The 25148-nt window shown below is 49.8% G+C and overlaps 3 protein-coding genes, 1 long non-coding RNA gene and 2 other non-coding genes across 13 annotated transcripts in view; 1 reads left to right on the top strand and 5 right to left on the bottom strand.

The window, feature by feature from the left end:
- Nucleotides 1–546, bottom strand: part of DYM (dymeclin) — a 211894-nt gene extending 211348 nt beyond the window's left edge. For all 6 annotated transcript variants that reach the window (XM_054002973.1, XM_054002979.1, XM_054002978.1 and 3 more), the window contains exon 1: nt 452–546. The gene's annotated coding sequence lies outside the window, so the exon portion shown is untranslated. The remainder of the gene's footprint in view (nt 1–451) is intronic.
- A 4532-nt stretch (nt 547–5078) lies between these two features.
- Nucleotides 5079–9017, bottom strand: CZH18orf32 (chromosome Z C18orf32 homolog). 2 transcript variants are annotated; one of them, XM_054004187.1, is made up of 4 exons: nt 8958–9017; nt 8447–8533; nt 6583–6819; nt 5079–5890 (listed from the first exon to the last, which is right to left on the bottom strand). In XM_054004187.1, the coding sequence occupies exons 3-4, from the start codon at nt 6808–6810 to the stop codon at nt 5816–5818; spliced, it is 303 nt and encodes a 100-aa protein (XP_053860162.1). In that variant the 5' UTR covers nt 6811–6819; nt 8447–8533; nt 8958–9017; the 3' UTR covers nt 5079–5815. The 2 variants fall into 2 exon arrangements, with proteins under 2 accessions (XP_053860162.1, XP_053860163.1); XM_054004188.1 differs by lacking the exon at nt 8958–9017 and having other exon boundaries at nt 6583–6824; nt 8447–8771.
- A 426-nt stretch (nt 9018–9443) lies between these two features.
- Nucleotides 9444–14577, bottom strand: RPL17 (ribosomal protein L17). Its single transcript, XM_054003601.1, has 7 exons — nt 14489–14577; nt 14095–14147; nt 13962–14002; nt 12591–12725; nt 11554–11652; nt 9992–10183; nt 9444–9535 (listed from the first exon to the last, which is right to left on the bottom strand). The coding sequence occupies exons 2-7, from the start codon at nt 14132–14134 to the stop codon at nt 9488–9490; spliced, it is 555 nt and encodes a 184-aa protein (XP_053859576.1). The 5' UTR covers nt 14135–14147; nt 14489–14577; the 3' UTR covers nt 9444–9487.
- On the bottom strand, nt 9856–9923 carry LOC128822695 (small nucleolar RNA SNORD58). The gene has a single exon (XR_008441562.1). It is a non-coding gene; the product is annotated as a small nucleolar RNA SNORD58 (small nucleolar RNA).
- Nucleotides 14226–14294, bottom strand: LOC128822700 (small nucleolar RNA SNORD58). The gene has a single exon (XR_008441567.1). It is a non-coding gene; the product is annotated as a small nucleolar RNA SNORD58 (small nucleolar RNA).
- A 31-nt stretch (nt 14578–14608) lies between the features above and the next one.
- LOC128822075 (uncharacterized) lies at nt 14609–15838 on the top strand. Of its 2 annotated transcripts, none has more exons than XR_008441348.1 (2): nt 14609–14692; nt 15556–15838. It is a non-coding gene; the product is annotated as an uncharacterized LOC128822075 (long non-coding RNA). The 2 variants fall into 2 exon arrangements; XR_008441349.1 differs by lacking the exon at nt 14609–14692 and adding an exon at nt 14858–15029.
- Nucleotides 15839–25148: the final 9310 nt, after the last annotated feature.

Raw genomic sequence — 25148 nt, 5'->3', positions numbered from 1 at the left:
GGCGCATTTAAAGGGACACAGGGACATTCGCGGGACCCTGAGGGATCACAGGATCCCTGTAAGGGAGCACTCAAGGTCTGGGTAAAGGGGCAGAGGCACATTCTGGGAACCCTGGCAGGGATCCCTGAGGGACACAAGGACATTTACGGGACCCAGCGCAGGATCGATTCGTGGATCCCGAAGGGAGACAGGTACAGCCCGGGAACCCTGTGAGGAAGATGCCCCAGCCCGGGCGGGGACACGGCGGGGCCGGTGCCCCGGCAACTCTCCGCAGCGCCGGTGTCGAATTACGCAAGGCATCGCTCCATCTATCGCGACACAGGCCCGCGCCACGAGGGGACGGTGACGTCGGGGCAACCGGGGGGATCTCGGGGGCCCCTCTGGGAGCCGGCGGCCGCTGGGTCCACCCGTCGCCCATACCCCTCGAAGGCACCGCCGAGGCCGCGCTTACCGTCCGTGCCCTGGGCCCGAAGTCGGTGGCGGGGTCGGTGGCGGGTGCCTCGGCCCGTGCCGCTCCCGGGTCCCCTCACGGCCCCTCACCGTCCCCGCCCGCCTCCACGTCGCCGGCGCTGCCCCGCTGCGCGTGCGCGAAGCCCGCGAGGGGCGGCGCGCAGGGCACCACGGGAGTTGTAGTTCCTGACGGGCGGGGCGGCCATGACAACTCCCGTGCCCGGGGCTGAGCCCCCAGCGTGGGCAGCAGGGCAGGGGGGATTCTGCCCCTCTGCCCCTGTGCTCAGCTGAGAGCCCACCTGCAGAGCTGCCCCAGCCCTGGCTCCAACAGCACAAGGACGTGGAGCTGCTGGAGCCAGCCCAGAGGAGGCCCCGGAGCTGCTGCCAGGGCTGGAGCCCCTCTGCTCTGGAGCCAGCCTGGCAGAGCTGGGGCTGTTCAGCTGCACAAGAGAAGGCTCCAGGGAGAGCTCAGAGCCCCTGCCAGGGCCTCAAGGGGCTCCAGGAGAGCTGCACAGGGACTGGGGACAAGGCATGCAGGGACAGCACACAGGCAATGGCTTCCACTGCCAGAGGGCAGGCACAGGTGGGAGATTGGGAACTGGGAATTGCTGGCTGGGAGGGTGGGCAGGCCCTGGCACAGGGTGCCCAGAGCAGCTGTGGCTGTCCCTGCATCCCTGGGAGTGTCCAAGGCCAGGTTTGATGGGACTTGGAACAATCTGGGACAGTGGCATGTGTCCCTGCCCATGGCAGTGGATGGGACTAGATGAGGTTTAAGGTGCCTTCCAACCCAAACTATTCTGTGATTCATTCTGATTCTCTACTCTGCATCCCACATTTTCAGTGGGACATGAGGTGAGCCCAGCAAATTGGACCAGCAGTGAACGTCTGAGGGCAGGAGCATTTACCAGGCCCCATCCTGCCCTTGTGCTGCTTCAAATCATTGCTTCTCCAAGGGTAACTTTTCGAGTGGGGTTTGTGCCATCAGCAGCAGCTTCCAGGGTACCCATCGGCTCATTAAGAGGGAAACCCTTCCCAGTGTAGTCCTGAGTTTATTCCCACGCTCCACGTGGTGTGTGGCAGCAAATCCCTGGGCCGTGCATGCCAGCAGCAGGTCTGCAAACAGCACCAGTGGGGTGTAGCCCTGGGCAAACATTGCCACGTTACAGCAGCAGCCCTGCTCCGGGGCTTGGCCTCGGATGGGAATGGCTGCAGCCACAGAGGTGCTGCGTGGTCAACAGCACGGCCGTGAAACACCGCGTGCCAAAAAAAGAAAGGTTTCGTAGAGCAATCCCCGTGCCAAAAAACAAGCATTGCTACGCCTGTGGGTGTATAAACGCATCTATCCACAACATGTCAATTTATGTTTCACTGTCTTCCCTTCGCCGGGTTTGGGCAGGGCTTGGAGCAACCAGGGATGGTGGAAAGTTGTCCCTGCCCATGTGGCAGGATGAGATTTAAGGCCCCATCCAACTCAAACCACACAGTGATTGTAAAACAACAGTGACAGGGAGACACAGCACTGCTATCCAAAAGCAAAAGAATCACCACGGCTAGCATGGCCTTCTAGACCTTTTCAATTAAATTACTGCAGCCAAGTTCAGTGAAAACAGGAATAACGGCAGTCTGTTACAACCAAAATATGATTTGGTTCAGCAAGCGTTGCTCTAACAATCAGAAAACTGCACAAAGAAGATAATCCTTTCTTTCATGTCTTAGGCAGTTTAATGAAACAGTTATTTCTCACTGAAGGAGATTTTAGTTAACCTAAGTGTAAATTAAATTTCTCTTCATTTCCTTCACCTAAAACCTCTGAAGCCACTGTTCTTTCAGCAGTAATGTTCTCCATTGTACAGAAATCATGAAGGAATTACTCTAAGGACTGAACCTCAGCAGCATGTCCAGCAGCTCCCAGAATTCAGCTGGGACATGATTGCTCCATCTGGGTAATAACAGCATAATGTGTTCCTGTCATTAGATCAGAATTTATTTTCAGTTTAGACATTCTTAGCAGCGGATCATGTGCAGTTTAACATGCCAGAATTTCCTTTCCTTTCAGGATCAGGCCATCAAAAAAATAATCAGCAACATAAAATGAACTCATTTTATTTAAGATTTTTTGGCACGTACTTGCATTTTTTAAAATGTGTTTTTCAACTAACTTCTTGGCATCCAGCAATTTGTGCAAACCAACACACAGAAGGTACCACATCCCATTAAGACCTTCTCATTAAGAAAAAATATTTGAATTAGTTGATTTGAATGAGGTTTTTTTCCAAATATTAATTTATTGATCTTTCCTCAATAGTATAAATGAAGCCAGACAGGTTTAATGCTGGAGAACTTAGGACTAGATTTGCAGTACTTTGGTCCCTGAAAGATGCCAAGTCTGAAATTTTCTAAAAGTCTTCAGTGTAAATGAAGCTGCTACTTGGTCTAGGAAATTCTGGTAGATGTCCATGTGCCACCATCAGGTGCCTAAACCTTTTGTAAATCTTGTTTTTAGCGAGTAACGAGCACATGGGAATTTTCTTAGTTAAATTCAACTCACTTGATCAATATTATTCCGTCACATGAGGATTTCCTTAATTTCTGCCTGCTTGTTTTTCTTAAAGAAGGCTTTGTGAACTCCTTTGCATCCCAGCAGATGATCTCATGCACTCCGGCCCAGACTTGGGCCTTTGCTTTCACTCAATTTTTATTTAACTATTCACAACACAACAGGATTATTGACCTATTCTTGAAAAAGAATAGGGGCAGAAGAGTTATAACACAAATCTCCTGACAGGACTTCTAGTGAAGTGCCCCATGCAGAAAGTTTTGTGATGTAGATTGCTTCATTTAGGGTTTAACTGCAGCTAATAAAAGTAGTGTAACCATTCCAGAGGCCATAAATATGTAATCTTACTTGCATTATCTGCCTGTTTTTGTTTTTGCAGTTTTTTCCTGCAAAAAGAAGGCCTGATGTTTAAATATGGTGCTGGCACACAGCTGGAAGCCTGGTGCAGCCTGCAGTCTAATTTACCATACACTTTATTTTCTGTGTTATTGTTCAATGCATTTTCTTCTGTAATAATATCCAAAATAACAAAAAAAAAATTAATTATGCAGACTTCATAAATTGACTGAATACATTTACCAGTTAAAGGAGCCCCAGTAAAGCTCTTGCTCTACTTTTTGTTGCATTCCCAGCTGTTTAGAGGTGGATATGCTCTAAAACTCTGGCCTGTTTATGAGATGCCCAGCATATTAAAACAGCATAGAAGGGACAATCTCTTCAGCAATGCTCAGGATGTCAGAACATGCATTCTTGTTTAGCTGCAGAGTTGCAGATTGGACTGGGCATGACTGAGGCATCTCCAGTCCTGTGTCCAGTTTTGGGTCCTTCATGACAAGAGAGACACTGAGGGGCTGGAGCGTGTCCAGGGCAGGGAACGGAGCTGGGAAGGGGCTGGAGCCCCAGGAGAGGCTGAGGGAGCTGGGAAGGGGCTCAGCCTGGAGAAAAGGAGGCTCAGGGGGGACCTTGTGGCTCTGCACAGCTCCTGACAGGAGGGGACAGCCGGGGGGGTCGGGCTCTGCTCCAGGGAACAGGGACAGGAGGAGAGGGAACGGCCTCAGGCTGGGCCAGGGCAGGCTCAGGGTGGCCACCAGCAGGAATTTCCTCATGGAAAGGGTGGTCAGGAATCAGAAGGGTCTTCCCAGGGAGGTGTTGGAGTTCCCATCCCTGGAGGTGTCCACGGAATGACTGCATGTGGCACTCAGTGCTCTGGGCTGGTGACAAGGTGGGGATTGGTCACAGGTTGGACTCAGTGGTCTTTTCCAACCTAAATGATCCTAGGATTCAGTGATCTAGGAGGAAGCTGTGATACACTGATCCGATGGGGGGTTATGTTCCAAAGACGAGGTAAGAGCTGGTTAAACAGCAATTCCAAACTCAGGTCTGAACAGAGTTGCTCCTTAAGGAAGAGCAAACAGCATTAATCAAGGTCTGACACAGAGGTGTCTGTGCCTGAGCTCACTGCAGTCATGGCTGTGGCTGCAGGGGCACATCTGTGAACGCTGCACAGCAACTCACACCAGGTCTGACCAAACCAGGCACTACCAGGAAATTAAGCACCTCACCAGGGGCACTGGGCAAAATTAAGATACCAGAGTAATTAATTAACTGCTGAGAGAAATCACAGTCGCAGGAATAACACTGGGCCACAGTGACAGTTCAGGGACTGCCTGTATAAAAAGGTGCATTTTTAGGTCTGCCTGAGGGAGGATTTTAGGGAAATCAAATAATAAATAACACTCCAAAACTGTTGGGATGGTTTCGTGTTGAATCTTTTAAAGAGCGCTCTGGTTTGGCAGAAATGAAAAAGCAGGAATTACCACTTTTAATCCTTAATAAGCACAGGGACACTCAAAAACCTTCATAGCTGGGACGCAAATCAGCAGCAGAATCCATCTTCCCAGGAAGAGGCAAAGTTTGCCCAGCTCATTTTATCATGAACTCAGTTATTTTAGGACCTCCTTCTGCATGGGGCCTGTCTCCAGGTTTTCAAAGATTTTGTTACCCCTTGAAGTGTTTATAGCTCTGAACACTAAGAATTCTGTGATTCTGTGTAATAATTGCATGAAGCGACTTATTTTTAAGTAAAATCCTGGTTTATTATAATGAAAATTCCACAAGCATGATAAAGAGGTTTTAGTTGGATGTTAGGTATTTTTTTTTTAAAAGCAAGAACTGCGCCATTATAAATCACTACAACAGCACATAAAGCAACATTCTCTTGCATCATGCCTCAGGAGAAAAAAAGGCATAATATTTCAAGGAAAATAATTAAGGGAAGTATCACATCAAGACTTTCTGCTTTTAGTAAGCTAAGTAAATTTTGTATGTAGCATAACTCCTTTAGCTGATCCACAGATTTGACATGAAAAAAATTAATTCTTCATCAATAATTTATGAGCTTTTTTTTGTCACAATGCAGTCCACAGTTCTTCACCAAGAACAGATAAAGCCTTTAAGAGGAAAGCCTCAAGTACTGCACTAGCATTTAGTGACATCAAGATGCTAAGATACATTTACCTTCCATAGACAGATTTTTTTCTTACATTATTTAACCTAAAGTCTAATCACACCAAACAGATGGCAGATGAAAAGTAGTTCCAGCGAGAAAAATCCGAGAACATCAGCTTTCAGACATTTTACATAAACAAATGCGCCAGCTGCCATTTCAGTGGCAAAAGAGACTCTGTCCTGCAAGCAATTAAGTTTTTTATTCAGCTAAAATGTGCAAAGAAAAAAGTCTCAAATTGAGAGGAATATCAGCAGTTCATACTGTACATGAGGGAATAAAATCCTTAGGAATTAACTCCTTTAAGCCATTTTCTTGTCATATACTGCGGTGGATCTCTTTGCAGCACTTCCATTTGCAATGCCATTGCTTTCAGACTGCAAATAAAAAACAGCATCATTAATGAGATGTCAAATTAGAACTTCACAACTAAAACAGGAACAGCTGGTGACAATACTGGCCTTGCTTCTGAAAACCATTTAAGATCTATGAAGAAATATGGAGCAAGAACCAAATGTGGTGGTGTCTGTGTAGATTTGCAAATAATTATCACTTCAGGGGGAAGAGAGGAATGAGGGCAGCGACAATATTTACAAGTCTTTGCATTGTGATAGAAGATAAATAATAAAAGCATAATTTATATGCACTAAGCATCCTCCCCCATTACAAGTGGCAGAGCTGGCTGAAGAGAGGGGCCGTTTTTAATTTCTGCTTCATACATCTGTTGTGATTTGCCAAACATTTGACTTTTTTTTTTTTCTCTGAAAAAAGAAAAAAAAAAAGTTGTGTTGGATTGCCTCTGCCAGTTGTTTAAAAAAAAAAAATAATTAATTAAGCTGTTTCAGGATACAGGCCCAATTCCTCTTCCTCCAAGACCAGAAGAAGCAACTATTACACTAAATATGTCTTGAAGCAACTACTCCCACCTGGCACAGTAGTGGTAATTGCTGTTTCCAAGAAAAGTAGCCACCAAAATACCTGCAAACACCCCCAGCTGTTCACCCCCTTGAGCTGCCACTGGGTGGCTCATCCCGGAGCTTCCCCGCTTGGCTGGGTGAATTAACCTTACCTTATGGCTTCCAGATCCATCCTCCGGGTCTCTTCTGGCGGCTGCAGGTCCCCGAGGGTCCCCGGTGCTGCCTCCTGGCCCCTGCTTGGTGCCTGGTGGCTCCTGCACGGCCTTCTTGGGCCAGATGCGCTTGATGAAGGGGGCGATCATGGGGTAGATGTAGGGCTCCACAAACTTCTTGTAGACCCAGAGCAGAACAGGGATCACGATGCAGGGAATGCACACCATGGCTCCCTCCTGTGCTGGGACAGAGATGGTGGGGGGGGGAAAACACCTTGGGGTGGCAGCGTTTGTGTGCCACCAGCTGAGAAAAAACAGTACTTACATAGCAAATAAAAACCGTTATCTGTTATTCAAACGTAGATTATTCTTTAATTATAAAGCAGCTGCTAAGGTTTCAAAAATGTTGTGTGTTCCAATGTTATAAAGCCTCCAACAAAGGGAACATTCCTGCCATTCTAACAAAAAACCCAAACCAATTCGCTATTAATTCACCAGTCCTACAGATGAAACTAAGGAAAAGAAATTCAGGAAAGAAGAGTTTTTGCTTAAATCACACAAAAAGAGTTTAAGCAACAAGCTGCCAATATCAGTTCCTGCTGCATTAAGAGTCCAAAGGGTTTGTTTTGCTCAATCCATTTTTATTTAAGGAGAAACTAAACAGAAGAAAGCCAATCCATCCAATGGGTTGCTACCACTGAAGTGCAGGATAGTGGGAAAGGGGAAAAAAATTCCCATGAGGATTTCAGAGAATTAGCATATGGGTTACTTTCTTCCTGCTGCCCTCACTTCATCCCACACTAACCCCATACAATTAACTATTAGAAAATGAACCACGCTCACTCTCTGAAACTCCACTAGCCCTCACAATTCACACCTTGGAGTCTATGCTGAAAAAAAAAAAGCAGAAAAGCAAAGCAAGGAGGCAGAGGTCCAGCTGGGAGAGGAAGCAGTTAATTAGGGCTAGACCTGTCCCTGCCAGTGCTGACAAGCAATATATTAGACACACTCTGCTGCCACACAACTTTGCCCTTCACAGTCCCCCTCTCTAGGCTGCTGACATCTCAATTCTCACACCAAAAAGCAAAACAAAAGCTTTCCAAGATGGAGAATGAAGAGGCAGATATGCACGCAACACTAGGGACCAGTTTTGCTTTATATTTTATGTTATCCTGAAGATTTTTAGCCCTGTGAAAAAGCAGAGTATCAATTTCCAGTTGACTGCTTCCAGGTTCTGTTCTGGCTGCTTCAAATACAATTAAAATCTACTCTCTGAGGTCTGAGAGGTATCTTATATTGAGACAACACAAGTGAGGCAATCCTCTAAACTTACTAAAAAAAAATATTTCAGATAGTGTCCCCACCAGAACTTCCTACATATTAAAATTCTAGCAAAATGTAGATTCATCCACCAGCTGAAGAAAGTGGCTGGAGGGAACACCTCAGGCTGTAGAATCATTAGAGAAATACGGAATTATTTGGGTCACAAGAGAGGTTCAAAATAATTTCCTTCTATCCCCTGCCATGGGCAGGGACATTCAAAGCTCATCCCATCCCACCCCCTGCCATGGGCAGGGACACCTTCCACTGTCCCAGGCTGCTCCAAGCCCTGTCCAACCTGGCCTTGGGCACTGCCAGGGATGCAGGGACAGCCACAGCTGCTCTGGGCACCCTGTGCCAGGGCCTGCCCACCCTCCCAGCCAGCAATTCCCAGTTCCCAATATCCCATCTGTGCCTGCCCTCTGGACACATTGCCTGTGTCCTGCCCCTCCATGCTCCCTCCCAGTGAAACAACCCCGCGCGTGTTGCTTTGCCTCTGCAGCCGCTTCGGGTGAAGATTCCTCCCCCCAAAATCATCCCTTACCTCCGCCTGATGCACCAGCGATCCCTGCGATCGGCGTGAAGCACCGTCCTGGTGAATTCCTGCGGCGACTTGGCGATGCTCCGCCAGCTGGTTCGCAAGGAAGAGAAACAAGAAAGGAAAAGAGGAGTGAGGAGGTGGCCAGGCAGGTTATTTCCCGGGGCAGGCGGCGCCGCTGCTCTCCGTGGGCCGGCACGGAGCGCGCTGGCTGACGGGCAGTCCTCGGCACGGCACGGCTTTGCTCCCAGCGCCCGGAAAACGCCGCAGGGGTAAACCCGCCGGGTTTTCCCCGCTTTCCATAAAGGACGAGCGAGCCGAGGAGGCCTGGCTAATGTCAGGCGTTGCCGCTTCTGCTCTCCGGGGGTGGTTGGGGCGGGTGCAGCCCGTGAGCCCCCGGCTACCGGCGCGGCCGGGCAGGCGCGGCCCGTGCGGGGCGGGGCGGGGAGCAGGGCTCGGCGGGATGTGGGGAAGGGATCATTCCCTGCTCCCGGTGCTCCCGGTGCTCCGCACCCACCTGCGCCCGCACCGGAACGGCCCCGCGCTTCCGGGGCGGCGCTTCCGGCCAATGGCAGGCGGCAGCGCGCAGCACGTGACGCGCCAGGCCCCGCCCCGCCCGCGAGGACAGCATTCCCGATTATCCCGGATTTAGGAGGGGGAGCTGCGGGATGGCGCGGCCCGGTTTGAAGGTCCAATACTGGGAAGGAATTGCTGGCTGGGAGGGTGGGCAGGCCCTGGCACAGGGTGCCCAGAGCAGCTGTGGCTGCCCCTGCATCCCTGGAAAAGTCCAAGGCCAGGCTGGACGGGGCTTGGAGCAGCCTGGGACAGTGGAAGGTGTCCCTGACAGTGGAAGGTGTCCCTGCCCATGGCAGGACGTGGAACAGGATGAGCTTCAAAATCCCTTCCCAGCCAAACCACTCCATGGGTCTATAATATTCACTGGCCCTGTCCCACAGCAACGCCCAGCGCCAGGTCAGAACTTGTAGCAGAGCAACACAATCAATCCAAACTTTAAAATTTTATTTATGTACATCTGTCCATGCAGATTTATTCCCGAGCCATTAGCTTTTGCTTCTTCAGCTTCTTCTGGGAGATCTGGGAAGCAAACAAAGAAAAACCAGTGAAACGAGACTTCCCAAAACATCCCGAAGTTATCTTTTAGAAGTGCTGCGAACTGTTAGGAATTCCCTCACAGATTATACACTCATCACACCTGCACATGAACAGGAATCCCTGCAAGCACTACGTCACTTGCAGGCTCTAAACTCATTTTATTGCACACACCCAGGGTTCACACAGTCTGGGAATGCTGTAGCCACTTTGAGGGAGGAAAGAACCAACCCTCTGTGCAATTAAAAAATAGTTCTCCGGGTTCTCAAGTGCTTAATACTCGTGTTAAAATTAAAAAAAAGGGGGTTGCTCAGAAGATCTTACTATTTTTCATGGGCATTCCAAAGGTGTCCTAAGATAGTCATCACTGCAACCCCTCTCTCTGCCGGACCCTCAGCTCTCCCAACAGGGTTACAGAACAGAGCACACGACACGTGGTACCTTTTTCTTCTGGGCAACTTCCTCCTCTGGCTTGGGAACGATCTGCTCCTTCTCCGTGAGGATCATCTCGATGTGGCACGGGGAGCTCATGTAGGGGTTGATCCTGCCGTGTGCCCGGTACGTGCGCCGGCGCATCTTGGGAGCCTTGTTCACCTGGATGTGCTCGATCACCAGGGAGTCCACATCGAGACCCTGGCAAGGAAGAAAATCCATGAGCCATCTTCATCTTGAAGGAATTCGTTTCTGCAGCAAGAACGTGAGCAATCGTCCCAGACACCGCTGCGGGTGAAAGGAACAGCCAGGCTTGGTGATGCCACGGAGCTGAGAGTTTTCCAAGGATTTGACATTGACACAGCCAGGCTTGGCTGTGCCATGGAGCTCAGGGTTTTCCAAGGATTTGCCACTGATACAGCCAGGCTTGGCTGTGCCATGGAGCTCAAGGTTTTCCAAGGATTTGCCACTGATACAGCCAGGCTTGGCTGTGCCATGGAGCTCAGGGTTTTCCAAGCATTTGCCACTGACACAGCCAGGCTTGGCTGTGCCATGGAGCTCAGGGTTTTCCAAGGATTCGCCACTGACACAGCCAGGCTTGGCTGTGCCATGGAGCTCAGGGTTTTCCAAGCATTTGCCACTGATACAGCCAGGCTTGGCTGTGCCATGGAGCTCAGGGTTTTCCAAGGATTCACCACTGACACAGCCAGGCTTGGCTGTGCCATGGAGCTCAGGGTTTTCCAAGGATTCACCACTGACACAGCCAGGCTTGGCTGTGCCATGGAGCTCAGGGTTTTCCAAGGATTCACCACTGACACAGCCAGGCTTGGCTGTGCCATGGAGCTCAGGGTTTCCCAAGGATTTGCCACTGATACAGCCAGGCTTGGCTGTGCCATGGAGCTCAGGGTTTTCCAAGGATTTGCCACTGATACAGCCAGGCTTGGCTGTGCCATGGAGCTCAGGGTTTTCCAAGGATTTGCCACTGATACAGCCAGGCTTGGCTGTGCCATGGAGCTCAGGGTTTTCCAAGGATTCGCCACTGACACAACCAGGCTTGATTGTGCCATGGAGCTCAGGGTTTTTTAAGGATCTACCAATGAACTGCTGAGCTTGGCAGCGTCATGGAGATGAGGACTTTCCAAAGCAAGCGCCATTTAAAATGAAAAAGACCAGCCCTCACACACCACAAATAATTTAAAATTGCGCTGACAGCTCACTGTCTATGATTATTTCATAATTACTCAAAGGTGCCACCTATTACTCCCAACACTGCCAACAATGCTACCAAATTATGCCTGTAACAACAAAGATAGTGACTGACCAAGTCTGCAGATTTCAATTTCACATATTTTGAGACATCTAAACAGCCCTTTTGTGTGAAGTTTAAATTAAAACTGTTGCTGCTATTTAACTAGAGGAACACACATAGCCTGCTTTAAACAGGGAGCAACACCAAACCCTCCAGTTTTGTGGAGAAAGCAGCTGGCAAGTGGCTCCCAGGTCAGTGATACCCAGGCCAGGGGTGCTGATAGAGAGCATGACACCAGCACTTTGTGCTCAGTAACACCCACCTTGAGCTCAGCGTTGCTCTCCGCATTCTTCAGCATGTGCAGCAAGAACTCTGCGCTCTTCTTGGGCCAGCGGCCCTGCGTCCAGCCCCACTGCTTGGCCTGGAATGAGAGGACAACAGTGGGAGTCCTGCTTTTGGCCTGCTCCATTCCAGTTAGCTTTTATACACCTTTAACCTGCCATTATCACAGAATGGTTTGGGCTGGAGGAGACCCTAAAGTTCATTCAGTGTCACATCCTGCCATGTGCAGGGACACCTCCCAGTAGGCCAGGTTACTCCAAGCCCTGTCCAGCCTGGCCTTGGGCACTTCCAGGGATCCAGGGGCAGCCACAGCTGCTCTGGGCACCCTGTGCCAGGGCCTGCCCACCCTCCCAGCCAGCAATTCCCAGTTCCCAATATCCCACCTGTCCCTGCCCTCTGGCAGGGGAAGCCATTGCCTGTGTGCTGTCCCTGCATGCCTTGTCCCCAGTCCCTGTGCAGCTCTCCTGGAGCCCCTTGAGGCCCTGGCAGGGGCTCTGAGCTCTCCCTGGAGCCTTCTCTTGTGCAGCTGAACAGCCCCAGCTCTGCCAGGCTGGCTCCAGAGCAGAGGGGCTCCAGCCCTGGCAGCAGCTCCGGGGCCTCCTCTGGGCTGGCTCCAACAGGCTGATGTCCTTCCTGTGCTGAGGACCCCATATCTTATGGATTAGAATGGATTATAATATATTCTATTTCTCTGTGCACTGAACTCAACAAAATTTAATCCCTTGACTTGATGCTGCCCATTAGATGCAAACACTCCTCGCAGATGCATCTTCTGGAATTAACAGCCACTCTTTTCTCCCTCTTGAGCAACCTGGCCTGGTGGAAGATGTCCCTGCCCATGGCAGGGGAATGGAGCGAGATGAGCTCTGGGGTGCCCTCCGACCCAAACCACCCCGTGACTATGTGTTTTAATGCGAGTTTACCACCAGCAGTCCACATCCACACCATCCCTACATCACCTTTTTGTCCCAGGCACGCACAGCCAAAGGCCCCTCGCCGCGTTTCCCAGGAGCTCACCTGGGCGCACCTCCCGACGCCGCCGTTGTAGCGCCGGAAGGGCACGCACTGCTTCTTCAGGGTGACATCCTTCAGGTACTTGGTGGCCTTGCGGATGTGCATGCCCTTGATGGCCTGCGCCGTCTCTCGGGTGTTCTACCGACACAGGACACAGAAAAGATCCTCTGAACAAAGCCTTCCAAGAGGCAGCACGAGCACAACCTCTGTCCTCCCTGGATACAACTCTTTCTGCTACAGAGGAAGCACTTACCGAACAAGACCCAAGTCTAAAAACGAAAACTAATTAACACTTCTTTTTCACCACCTTTTTTAAACCTTGGTATGATTGCCACTACTAAATTTGTGGCTCCAGCACACTTTTTCTTTTTTTTTTTTTTTTTCTTTTTTTAACCCAGTGGCTAAATCCAACAAGAAAATTCGTAACTCTTAATAAATTTGTAATTTAAGTACTTATATTGTTCATAGCTCCTCTTTGGCCACTAATCTAAGAAGGCAAGATCCGGATGGATAAATTATTACTAAAATGTCAAATACAAGCACCTCGCAGGAACTGATGAAGAAACACTGGGACAATTGTTAATAATGTTGTTTTCCCTAAAAGAATTTTAACAGAAAAAAAAAAAAAAAGCTCAGAAATAAAAATTAAGGATAAAAGATCAGTCTTCTAGACAGCATTTACAAACTGCGTAAGCCAGCTCTAACTATAATCCTACCTGATCATAATCAAATAAAAGGATACCGAAGTGCAAACTTCGTATTACACTAAGCAGAAAATGATCTCCAAGTTCTAGTTTCATGATTAAGTAACACTCCTGAATTGCTCTCTGCACCTAAGCCTTTTCCAGAGGAACTGAGGTCCTTGTGCCAAACACCACACAAGCAAAAAGAGCAGGAGAAGGTAGACAAATTTCAAACCAAACAGTAGCCCGGTGTCTGATAAATTCACTCCTACTGTTTTGCTGCTGTATTTCGTCCATCTGAATTAGACAAGGACAATTTCAGGATCCAGACTCTAATTTTTTGTGTATGGAGACCATTACAAGCAGCTCAACAGCAGCCCTTCAGTGATTAAAGAGTAAAAGACACTTCCTTAAAAAGAGGGGCCAGATGGGATATTGGGAAGAAATTCCTGGCTATGAGGACAAGGATGCCCAGAGAAGCTGTGGCTGCCCCTGGACCCATCGAAGTTTCCAGGGCCACGTTGGACGGGAGCTTAATCCCTAACCACGCAGAGGGTGGAAAGAGATTATCCTTACAATCCCCTTAAATCCAAATCAGTCCGGGCTTCTTTTAAAAAAATAACAAAAACTAACAAAAACCACGTAAACCAAAAAAAGAATTAGCAATTTCTGCCGATCACACACTCCTTACCTTGAAGTGCACACGCAGGTTAGATCCCCGTGACTTGCATGCTGCAGGAGAGAAAAAAAGACCAAGTTTTAGAATCAAAACCTCACTGGCTTCCGGGAAATCCCACACGAACTCTCCTAAAACAGCAACTCACATTTCGTGGGGTTCTCCGGATCCAGGGAGTAGCGCACCATCTTGAGAGCTCAGCTGAAAAACACCAATTAAAACACATTAAACTTCTAACACTGGCACGCAGGACCTGGACTACCCCCCCTTACCGCCGCAGCTGCTCAGGGATTACGCGTTCTTTTCACAGTTACATCCAAAGGTGTCCTAAGAAAGTCATCATCGCAGCCATGGATTTTCTCAGGCCTGCCCCTTCCCCGCATCCGCGCCCGCCCTCCCGCGCGCCATCCCGGGGAATACCGCGGGCGCGGGGCATGTCGTAGCGATCCCGGTGTCCGGGACGCCGGTGCCGGCGGGGATGGAGCGGGATGGGGGCGGATGGCGGCGGATGGCGCGGGACCGGGCCGACCATGGCTCCTCACCTCAGGGCGGCGGCCGCAGAGGAAGAGGAAAGGCGGGGCGCGCCGCCAGCGCGCGCACGTCTCGCGAGATCTCCGGCGCGGGCGGCCCCGGGACCGCTCCGCCCCCAAGATGGCGGCGGGGTCCTGCCGTGAGGGCGGTGTGCGGGCGGCGCGGCTCCCTCGCTGACCCTGTGGATAAAGCGTGCTATGGGGAAAATCATCGCGGTAGGCACGGTGCCGTGGGGAAACACACCGCGGTACTCGCCCTCAGCTCATGGTGCCGGTGCTTTTAGTGAGGAAGTCATCGCGCATCTGGCACAGCACCACCACCCGCCCAAGGGAGGGGGTTGCCCCGCGCCGATCACCTTGAACGCTGTGAGCAGCGTTGGTTACTGCAATATAAGAAAGATGTTAAACTGCTAGCGCCAAAAGGATGGCTGCGGGAGCGGTGAAGGGCCTTGAGGGGGAGCGGTATGAGCGGCGGCTGAGGGCACTTGGTCTGTTCAGCTGGAGGGAGGGGAGACTCACCGCGGTTAAAACTTCCTCGTGAGGGAGGAGGAAGGTCAGGCACTGATCTCTTCTCTCTGGTGGCCACTTACAGCACCCAGGGAATGGCTGGAGCTGGGCCAGGGAAGGTCAGGCTGGATTTTGGGAAAGGCTCTTCCCCAGCGGGTGCTGGCACTGCCCAGGCTCCCCAGGGAATGGGCACGGCCCCGAGGCTGCCAGAGCTCCAGGAGCCTTTGGACAGCGCTGCCAGGGATGCACAGGGTGGGATTGCTGGGGAGCTGGACTCGATGGTCTTTGTGGGTACTTTCCAGCTCAGGATATTCTGTTGGTTCAGTCAGTCAGGATCATTCAGGTTGGAAAAGACTTCATCAAGTCCCAGCTGCGCCCGATTCTCACCTGCCCAGAGCTCTCAGTGCCATGTCCAGGCGTTCCTTGGGCACCTTCAGGGATGGGCACTCCAACACTTCCCTGGGCAGCCCCTTCCAAGTCCTTTCCGTGAGGAAATTCCTCCTGATGTACAAACTGAACCTCCCCTGGCATAACCTGAGGCTGTTTCCTCTTGTCCTGTCCCTTGTTCTCAGGGAGCAGAAGCCGACTCCCACCTGAGAGCACAGAATTGTTACGAGTGGAAAAGACCTTTAAGATAACCGTGTCTAACTCTCATCCCAGCAGCCACCACCGTGTTCACCATTAGATGGCAGCTCAAGATGGGAATAAAGCAGCACATTGCTCACAGAGGTGTCCCAGAGGCCAGAACGAAGAGATTAGTTCAAATTCATATTTATAAACCTCAACTGGTATTAACTGCACCATTATAAAATAATCACATACTGGCTCATTAAAATAAAAGATTTTTCTTTCCCATTTGAGGCAGCATTTGTGACTAGAACTGCTTGGGAAGCAGGTCAATAAAAGCAAAATGTTTTCTGAAAGTGGTGCCCAGCTGCAGCAAAAGTCTCATTGAGAAAAAAGTGACAGAATGGGGGAAAAAATGAAGAGTCATATTCCTGAGAGGGTAGAAATCTGGTGTGCAGGCACCTCCCCAGCATTAGAGTGTGGGTTTAACTCTGAGTTTTTCTAAAGCAGAGGAAGAGCTTGCTGCCCATCTAAATGCTATGAACAGGAGGCTGGTTTTGGATCTCTTTTTTAGGGCTAAAACCTAAACCTAAACCTCCTAAGCCCCAAACCTCTTCAGCTAGGATTTCACCCCGATGGGAAGAGGAAAATATTTGAGCTATCACAAATATTTACATGGCTAAAAACTGTAAGAGGTCTAGCTGTTACTGCAGCTCTCCATTTAAAATGCGCCTTTTTCTTTGCTTTTGGGGAATCTCTCTGCAAAGTCCCCAAGCAACTTTCAAGCACTGATCTCAAAGACTGAAATATGCTGGGGTGTAGGCAAATATTTCTTCTCTTTATTGTAGAATCACAGAATGGTTTGGAAGGAACCTTAAAGGTCATCTCATCCCACCCCCTGCCATGGGCAGGGACACCTTCCACTATCCCAGGTTGCTCCAAGCCCCATCCAGCCTGGCCCTGGGCACTTCCAGGGATCCAGGGGCAGCCACAGCTTCTGTGGGGAACACTTGTTTTTCAGGCACAATAAATTAAAACTGGCTACAGCTGAGATCCTCAAACACTCCCACAGCCTTACTCACCATATTGTGGGAATCCCCTCTCCGAACACACCTGAATGCAGCTCTTCTTCATCCTTTCTGCCCTTCCCTCTCTTTTCTGCTGGGGCAGGAACCTGGTCTTTACATGGGAAGCACCTTTACACACAGCTGCTTCTTGGCAGCAGTGAACAAAAGCAAGGAGACGTTCAAGGAGAGCTGGAGGAGAGGTGTGAAACACAAGTACTTGACACATGATGGGGATTATCGCCTGTGTTCATCAATCAAACCCAAAATAAATATCAAAAATCTGATCAAACCCAAAATTTTCTCTGACGGTGGAACTGTTTTGCTCAGCTTCTAAGGGTTTGCAGTGGTGAAAAGTTAGCACAAATCACAAAAAAATCACAAAAAATCACAGAATCACGAAAAATCCTCAGCTGGAAAAGGCTCACCAGGTCATGGAGTCCAGCTGCTGGCCCTGCACAGACACCCTAACAATCCCAGCCTGTGCATCCCTGAGAGCATTGTCCAAGCGCTCCTGGAGCTCTGGCATCCTTGGGGCTGTGACCCCTTCCCTGAGATGCACGTTTTCAGCTTTGTTGGGAGCTTGACAAGGGCTCTCATGGGCAGCCTAGCACATTCCTGGTGCTGGGATCAGGGCTGAGGCAGCTGAGCTTGTGCCCTAGTTGGGATTTCACCATGTTATTCCCCCCACCGCATCACCTGCCTGGGATATTTGGGTTGTATGAGCTGACTCCAGGAGAGCTTTAGGATCCTAAGCATAAAATTCAGGCAGGTAAGTCAAAAATTGTACTCTTGAAAAACTCCTGTATCGGAAGCAGCTGCCTGCTAATTGTTCTGGAACTCTAGATCCACAGGACTTTTCCTCAGACTCCGCTGCTGCCGTCCCTCTTGCTCCCCTGTCCATCCTGCCCAACCCCAGTGCCTGTGCTGTGCATGCCCTGGGAGGCCTGGCTGTCCCAGCAGGTGTGGACAACAAACACCCAGCTCTGCTTGGACCCGAGCAGAGCCTCTGCTCTGTGCTCTGGGAGCTCCTGCTGGGAACATCCTCCTGTGAAGGGTTGATCACAATGGCAGCAGACGTTTCTGCCACCTCCTCTGCTCTGGAGCCAGGCTGGGAGAGCTGGAGGTGTTTACCTGAACAAGAGAAGGCTCCAAGTAAAGCCTTCTAAAGGGGCTCCAGGAGAGCTGGAGAGCGACCTGGGGCAAGGGCTGGAGGGACGGGACAGGAGGGAATGGCTTCTCCCACCCAAAGGGCAGGGATACATGGGAAGGAATTCCTGGCTGTGAGGGTGGGCAGGCCCTGGCACAGGTTTCCCAGAGAAGCTGTGGCTGCCCCAACCCTGGGAGTGTCCAAGGCCAGGTTGGATGGGGCTTGGAGCACCCTGGGACAGTGGAAGTTGCCCCTGTTCATGGCAGAGGTGAAACTGGATGAGCTTTAAGGTCCCTTAACTCAAACCATTCATTGATCCCATGGTTCTCTTGCATGACTGTGCTCCTGAGGCTGGAACGGGGCTATATTCCTTATCCTGCCATGGAAAGGCCCAGCGGGCAGCGGGGAGTGTTCAGGTACTGGAGAGTTGCCTCATGTAAGTCCTTTTCTGTCTTTAGCTGTGAGTAAGCAAGCAGCCTTATCAGTGCTACTGGGAGCCAAATGTGACAATTAGCCAATGTCCCTGACAGTCATTATCCCTCCTGACCAGAGGGACAGGTAAGCTCCAAGACTGGCTGGAGTTTTTTCTTTTCACTCTCTGGGGTTATGTCTTTGTGGCAGCTCTAAAACCACATGGAGCTCAAGCCAAGGGACTTTCCTGCTCACCTTCCAGCCTGACACTCATCTCAAGCACACACCTGGCTTGGGGCGGTCACTTCTAGCAGAGGGGCTAATAGCCACAGGAGGGGCTGTGCTAAACCCTATGTAACACACAGAAACACCGGGGCTGACTGACCAAGCTTAACTCCAGCTCACTAAAACACACCCTGTATCTGCTCTTCTACAGGAAAAGGCCTGACCTGTTCTTTGCACAGCAACGGAAGCCAAGTCCTCAAATCTTTTTGTAGATATCTTGGCATTTCTCTTTGAGACCTGGCTTTTGGAGTCCAAGGGTTATGTGGAGATATTAAACTGTCATTCATGAAATTACACACAAATGGTTCCTTGTCCTAATGTTTAAGCAGAAAATCTTGAAGACAAAGACATTTTAAATTGAAACCAGCTTGAATGCTGCAAACACTGAGGCTTTCCAACCATCAGCCGTCTGTACTTCCCTTTGTGAAATCCTCTCTGCTGACCAGCCTACGGTCTCCTGCCTTCCTTGTCCCAGATGCATGGCTCCTCCAGAGGCACAACTCACCCCCACCGTTTGCCTTTTCCTCCCATAGTCAGCAAAACAGCAGCATTTGGACACATGGTAGGCAAGTTCTCCAGCTAAAGGGTTCTCCACAAATATCTTAAAATCTACTGACGCAGGCAGTGAGTCACAGGAGCAAGATCGTAGAATCACAGAATCATGGAATGGTTTGGCTTCCAAGGGACTTGAAAGATCATCCAGTGCCACCCCTGCCATGGGCAGGGGCACCTTTCACTGTCCCAGGTTGTTCCAAGCCCTGTCCAACCTGGCCTTGGGCACTTCCAGGGATCCAGGGGCAGCCACAGCTGCTCTGGGCCAGGGCCTCCCCACCATCTCAGGGAAGAATTCCTTCCCAATATCTTATCTGTTCCTGCCCTCTGGCGGTGGGAAGCCATTCCCTGTGTCACTCCATGGAAAAGGGGCAAACACACCTCCAAAAGATGGACTGATCTTCATCAGAGATTTGCTCTGCATCAATAATTCTGTCTTGGTCAATTGGCGAGCTCAATTACATTTCGTGTTCCACCCTGTGACTTTCAAGAAGATATGCTTCCATAGGGAGCATCTTACTTAAGGAGATAAGTTATTTATATGCATATATTTATGTCCCTATATCTGTATGTATATATATAACTCACCCTAAGTGTATCATCTAAAACATGTGAACAACCGAAACATTTTTGATTCCCTATGGGTCTTCCTAAAACACAGGCAATTCTTTGCAAGGACAGAGTAGCTGCACATCCTGTTTAAATAATCTTTGTTGTGTGTATGCTGTACCTACGCCCCTAGAGCAGGGATGAGGAAAGAGCTGAGGAGCTCAGCATCAGGACAGCTGAATATCTGTCCTTGCCATCACCGCTGCTCAAGCGTGACGCAGTAGCCACAGCACCTTCCCCACGCTGCTGGTGACCTGCCTGCCAGGATCATAGTCAAAACAATAATAAAAAAAAAACAAACCACAGCAATCGGTGATGTTGTCTTAATACTGAACTTTTTTGGCATATTGTCCAGAGCTATGGGTTCATCCACCCCCTACACACCCAGCTAGGGCGGAATCACTGGTAAAACAAACCTCCTGTGTGATTAAATAACCTTGTAGCTAAAGTTTGTGTTTATTCAGTGCAGTTTTTGACAGCAAACCCATTTACGCAGGTTGTGGAGGTCTATGACTGCTTGTTCCTCGCTTTAATGGCCAGGAATGGACAATCTCTGTGATGAATGAATAAAGGCATCATTTAAGTGCCTGATCACAAACACTTTCTGGGATGATTAAATCCCAGGTTTTTATTTGTCCTAACCTGTCTATCTTATAACCAAGAAGTACTGCTTTAAATGTGCTTTTGATTAATGAAACCTAAATTATCCCTGGAATCAGGGATATTGACCACAATTTAGTCACAAATTAAACTATGGGGGATTATCTGTTTAAACAAAAGAGAATGGTTGAACTCTGAAGCAGGTGGGCCAGAGGCAATATCCTGAGCAACCAGCTCTGGCTGACTCTGCCTTGAGCTGCAGGGGGGTTGCTCTGGGAAGCCTCCTCTGGCCCTTTCCAGTCTCAGCTTCTCTTGATCTGTGAATCCTGTCAACATTTCTAAAGCTGAGTGTGCCCTCTACTGTGAAACAGAGCCTCAAACTCCCTTTGTTGCACTGCATCTCCTAAACAAAATGGATCAAAGAATCCTCCTCCTCCTCCTCTCCTCTGTTGCAGTCGTGATTATTAATGTGGCAGTGATGGGTTGGCAGTTGGAGTCAATCACATTAGAGATATTTTCCACCCTTAAGTTGATGCCATGATTCTGTAACTCTGTCGTCAGTTTTTGCAGTCGCCCTGCTCAGGAGCTCCTCTGGATCAGATGATAAACCCCAACCAAACTCGCTTTTCTCTTCTGGGGGCTTCTCCTCCTCCCTGCTGGCAGACAAAGCATGCAGGGACCTGGGACAGGAGCACCCTTACAGACAGGACTCAGCTTTGCAGAGTTCTGCTCAGAGCTGGGAGATGAGCTTGCATGATGCCTATTAACACAACCTGTGCCAGAGTTTCAGCCAGCAGACAGCTTTCTGTTCATGGCACAGCAAGAAGCTACAGCCCTGAACATCTAAACTTCATAGCAATCTTTGCAGCATCTTAATTTTTCATCTCAGTGTGTAGCTTTTGTGGTCATTCCTTACAATTCTTTTGGTCAGAGATTCTTCCTGAGTTTCTGATCCTTCCATCTCTGACGATTGCATTGTCTTCCTGTCCATGAGATGCAAACTTGGATCCCAAATGTCACTTCTGAGGTCATCCCTCCCTCCCAGCTTGCTCCATGGCTGTTTTCCAGTCATCCAGCTATTTCCCTCTTTGCTATTGCAACAACTCTGACACAAGCCCCCTCTTTCAAAGCTTTCCCTATCTGTTCCAGTTTATTAATCTTCTCTAGCTGCGCTGCCCTCCCCCTCTCCAGCCTCTCCCCTGCGCTCTGCCTGGTCTTTTGCAGCATGGTCCAGTCACATGCGGTGCTTGGGAAGGTCATATGATGGGTAGGGACTGGCGGGCAAGGCAGTGGCAGGGGGCCCCTAGAGGCAGCACACCTCCAGCTCCCCTCCACCCCTCGGCCATCAGCTGCCCCGTGACTCACTCAGGTGCTGGACTGCATCGTGCACGGAAAGGAAGGGCAGGCACAAGGACTTGCACAAGGAGAGTTCCCTTCAGGGAGCTGATTAGTGGGATGAGTCCTGCAGCCATATCCCAGACTGGGGACGTGTGCTGCTACTGCTCGCCTGTCCTACCTGCCCAGCAGGCCTCTGCTTAGAGGATGCCACCCTTCCTCTGTAAAGTATATCATAAAGTGGAATCCCAGAATGATTTGGGTTGGAAGGGATCTTAAAAATCCTCTAATTTCACCGCCCTGCCATGGGGGTGGGAACACCCTCCACTATCCCAGGTTGCTCCAACCTGGCCTTGGACACTTCCAGGGGTCCAGGGGCAGCCACAGCTGCTCTGGCCACCCTGTGCCAGGGCCTGCCCACCCTCCCAGCCAGCAATTCCCAGTTCCCAATCTCCCATCTGTGCCTGCCCTCTGGCAGGGGAAGCCATTGCCTGTGTGCTGTCCCTGCAGGCCTTGTCCCCAGTCCCTGTGCAGCTCTCCTGGAGCCCCTTGAGGCCCTGGCAGGGGCTCTGAGCTCTCCCTGGAGCCTTCTCTTGTGCAGCTGAACAGCCCCAGCTCTGCCAGGCTGGCTCCAGAGCAGAGGGGCTCCAGCCCTGGCAGCAGCTCCGGGGCCTCCTCTGGGCTGGCTCCAGCAGCTCCACGTCCTTGTGCTGCTGGAGCCAGGGCTGGGGCAGCTCTGCAGGTGGGCTCTCAGCTGAGCACAGGGGCAGAGGGGCAGCATGCCCCACTTTGACCTGCCTGTCACACTGCTGGTGATGCAGCCCAGGGTATACCTGACTTGTACAGGGAAGCCCTTTTGTTTTTCCCCTGCCCTCACTGCAATCTTTCTGCCTGTCTGGCCTTAGACTGGGAAGTCCTGGGATGAATGTCAGCAGCATCTGTACAATACAGTCAGGAACATAAGTTCAAGGCACTAAGAAATGCCTCAAACTCTTCCTAATTAATTACAGAGCCTTTGACTCTTCCTAATAAGCTCCACACACTCAATAAATGCAATAAATGAGAGAAGTTAGGCAATTAGGAATAAATGGCCAGAAGGTGAAACAGAGCCTGCTGAGGACCAGCATCCCATCATCCCATTGCAGACTCTGCAAACAGATGTGGTAGGTGTCCTTTTCATTGAGACATTGAGTAGTAAGACTGGATTCAGGGATGGGATAACCAATGAGTTGTCGAAGTAAAATGTGCAACCTGGTGAAAACCGAAATGAGTAATACTGTTGATGTAAGTAAAGCCAACTTCTGAGGAAAGCAGGAGATTCCCTGTATTTCCAATGGTGACTTGAGGCTTTCCCCTACCTCAGGCAGATCCCATCTCTACACTCTGCACGGACTGGAGAAGACAGATGGTTCAAAGGGGAGGGTAAAGGAAGAATAGGGTGCTGGAGAGCAAATGACACAGACCTTGATGATACACAGCCACATCTTGTGCAGCTTATTCCTGTCCTCAAGCTGTTTGTCACCCTTTTTCTTCACACAAAAGCTAGTGCGTAATGTCTGTGTTTGTAGTTTAAAATACAATTCCTCTTCAGTGTGTGAATCACGGTGAAATACTGCCACAGGGTCACCAGCTGAATCAGCAATCAGGACCAGAAATAGATGAAGAACTTCTGTGAGCTGACACAGCAACCGTCCAGGAAAAAACAATTATCCAAGATTTGCAACCATAAAGCCTGGGTACAAATTAACAATAATGGTGAGAACTAACATATGTTTTTACAGGGCTTTGCTAAAGTGATTAACGAATTAATTGGTTCTAATAAAAACTTGTTTTCTTTCCAGTAGCCACTGGAAGTGGAGTGTCATGCTCAGAGATTCATGGGCTTGGTGTCCATCCACATTTACAGGATCAGTTTTGAAAGCCCGAGATAGATTTAAAGTGGATTTAAGAGTGCTGAAAATTAATAATAGAATGGGTTTGAGTGTAAGTTAAAGATCCATCTGTTTGCAAAGCCCCTGCCATGTGCGGGGACACCTTCCACTAGATGAGGTTGCTCCAAGTCCTTTCCAACCTGCCTCCAGACAACTGGTTTGGGTGTTAGACCGGAGAGTTTTCAGAAAAGAATGAGATGTCAGCTTACTCATTATTCTGCCAAAATGCCAAATTCCAAGATTTTTTACCTGCTAATTACAGAACTAATCCCAAAGCCAGAGCTCTGCCCAGTCCAACAGACCCATCTCAGTGGGCAGGAAAGCCACTGCCTGCTCTGCCAGTTCTTACAGTCTCCGCTGGTGCTGCAGCCCAGCTGAGTGTTGGGTACACCTCACTGGTGGTGCTACCACATCCACTCCACACTTGGGCCAAACATTCCTGCAGATTTGAAGAAAAAGCTTTTGGATAAGGGTATGCACTCTAAAGCAATCCCTAAAGCAAACACCTGTCCTACCAACTCCTCTCTGGACTCTCTAGCTGTTCCAGGCTCCTCTTATTTTAGTATTTTTTTCTTTGCTGGATGCAGGAGACTTAAAGCAGAAGCTCTGCTGGGGCCTCACTATCCACCAGCTGAAGGATCAAGTAATCACAAACTTCTGACATGTTTCTCCAATCCCACCAAAACAGGACCTCAGAAAGGAGCATAAGCAAATATCCCTCTGGCCACCCACAACACCTCTGCACTGCCAATGGACTTGGCTCCAAGTCCATGTTCAAGCCCAGACATGCTCAGCATTCATCCAGCTTAGATGAAAAACTGTGAATTTTGCTTAAAAGCGTAAGAAGAGAGAAATACACATCATTCCTCAGCATGGACTAAAGGTATCCTTGTCTGCAGAGTGGATGGAGCAGGCCCACCACACACCACCGGGCCTTCTGTCTGACACAAAGCAGCCCAGCAGCCTGGATCTGTCTCACAGACCATGAGACATGCTGGGAATGACAAGCTGAATTCCACTTGTCCGCTTGGGCACAGCAAACAGGCGTCAGGACACACAGAGCTCTCTCTGGCTTCCAGCCTCAGCTCCTGTGCAGCCCTGCCGGGGATAAAGGAGGGCAAGATCACTTGAGAGTCTCACAGCAACCCAGGGACTCGTGCAAGACATGGGCAGGGGTGAAAAGAGATAAAAACCATCATAAAAATCATTCACGTTGCTCATATATATGTCCAGCAAAACAGCAGAAGTTTGAAGAAGGAAGAAGAATTTTGTCTATGATGAAGGGTGGTCCAGAGGCAGGACCACGGTCCTGCCATGGGGAGGGGGCAGCCAGCAGGGATCAAAGCCTCCTGGAAACCTCCCAGTGGATGGCGATGCCTGGAGACAGGTACAAACTGTAACCCTGTGTGACAACGTTCACAAGAATTAGCATTTCTCAGGAATGCGGGGATTTATTCTTCAAGGCCCACCATATCCGCGAGCACTACAGCCCAAACACTGCACCAACAGAGCATGTGTTTGATAAGAACCCAGGAACAGATGCCAACGGATTTAATGTGGGACAGGAGGCCCATTGCAGGTTTGCAGACTGCTGGCAGGGTCAGCTGTAAATATTCCCTCACAATCAAAGGCATTCATCTAAGGATTACATGCTGGGGGCT

This window comes from Vidua macroura, chromosome Z, assembly GCF_024509145.1.
Source record: "Vidua macroura isolate BioBank_ID:100142 chromosome Z, ASM2450914v1, whole genome shotgun sequence".
NCBI classification, from domain to species: domain Eukaryota; kingdom Metazoa; phylum Chordata; class Aves; order Passeriformes; family Viduidae; genus Vidua; species Vidua macroura.
The sequence above is the reverse complement of the archived record's forward strand: the minus strand, read 5'-3'. Positions and strand labels throughout refer to the sequence as shown.

Bases quoted from the DNA above. Each gene is read 5' to 3' on its own strand.
- RPL17 (XM_054003601.1), bottom strand. From the start codon at position 14,134: ATGGTGCGCTACTCCCTGGATCCGGAGAACCCCACGAAAT. The intron at 11,653-12,590 runs GTGAGCTCCTGG...CTCTCATTCCAG, and splicing joins GCGTCGGGAGGTGCGCCCAG to GCCAAGCAGTGGGGCTGGAC. The intron at 10,184-11,553 runs GTGGGTGTTACT...CTTCCTTGCCAG, and splicing joins AGAGCAACGCTGAGCTCAAG to GGTCTCGATGTGGACTCCCT.
- CZH18orf32 (XM_054004187.1), bottom strand. From the start codon at position 6,810: ATGGTGTGCATTCCCTGCATCGTGATCCCTGTTCTGCTCTGGGTCTAC. The intron at 5,891-6,582 runs GTAAGGTTAATT...TTTTATTTGCAG, and splicing joins ATGGATCTGGAAGCCATAAG to TCTGAAAGCAATGGCATTGC.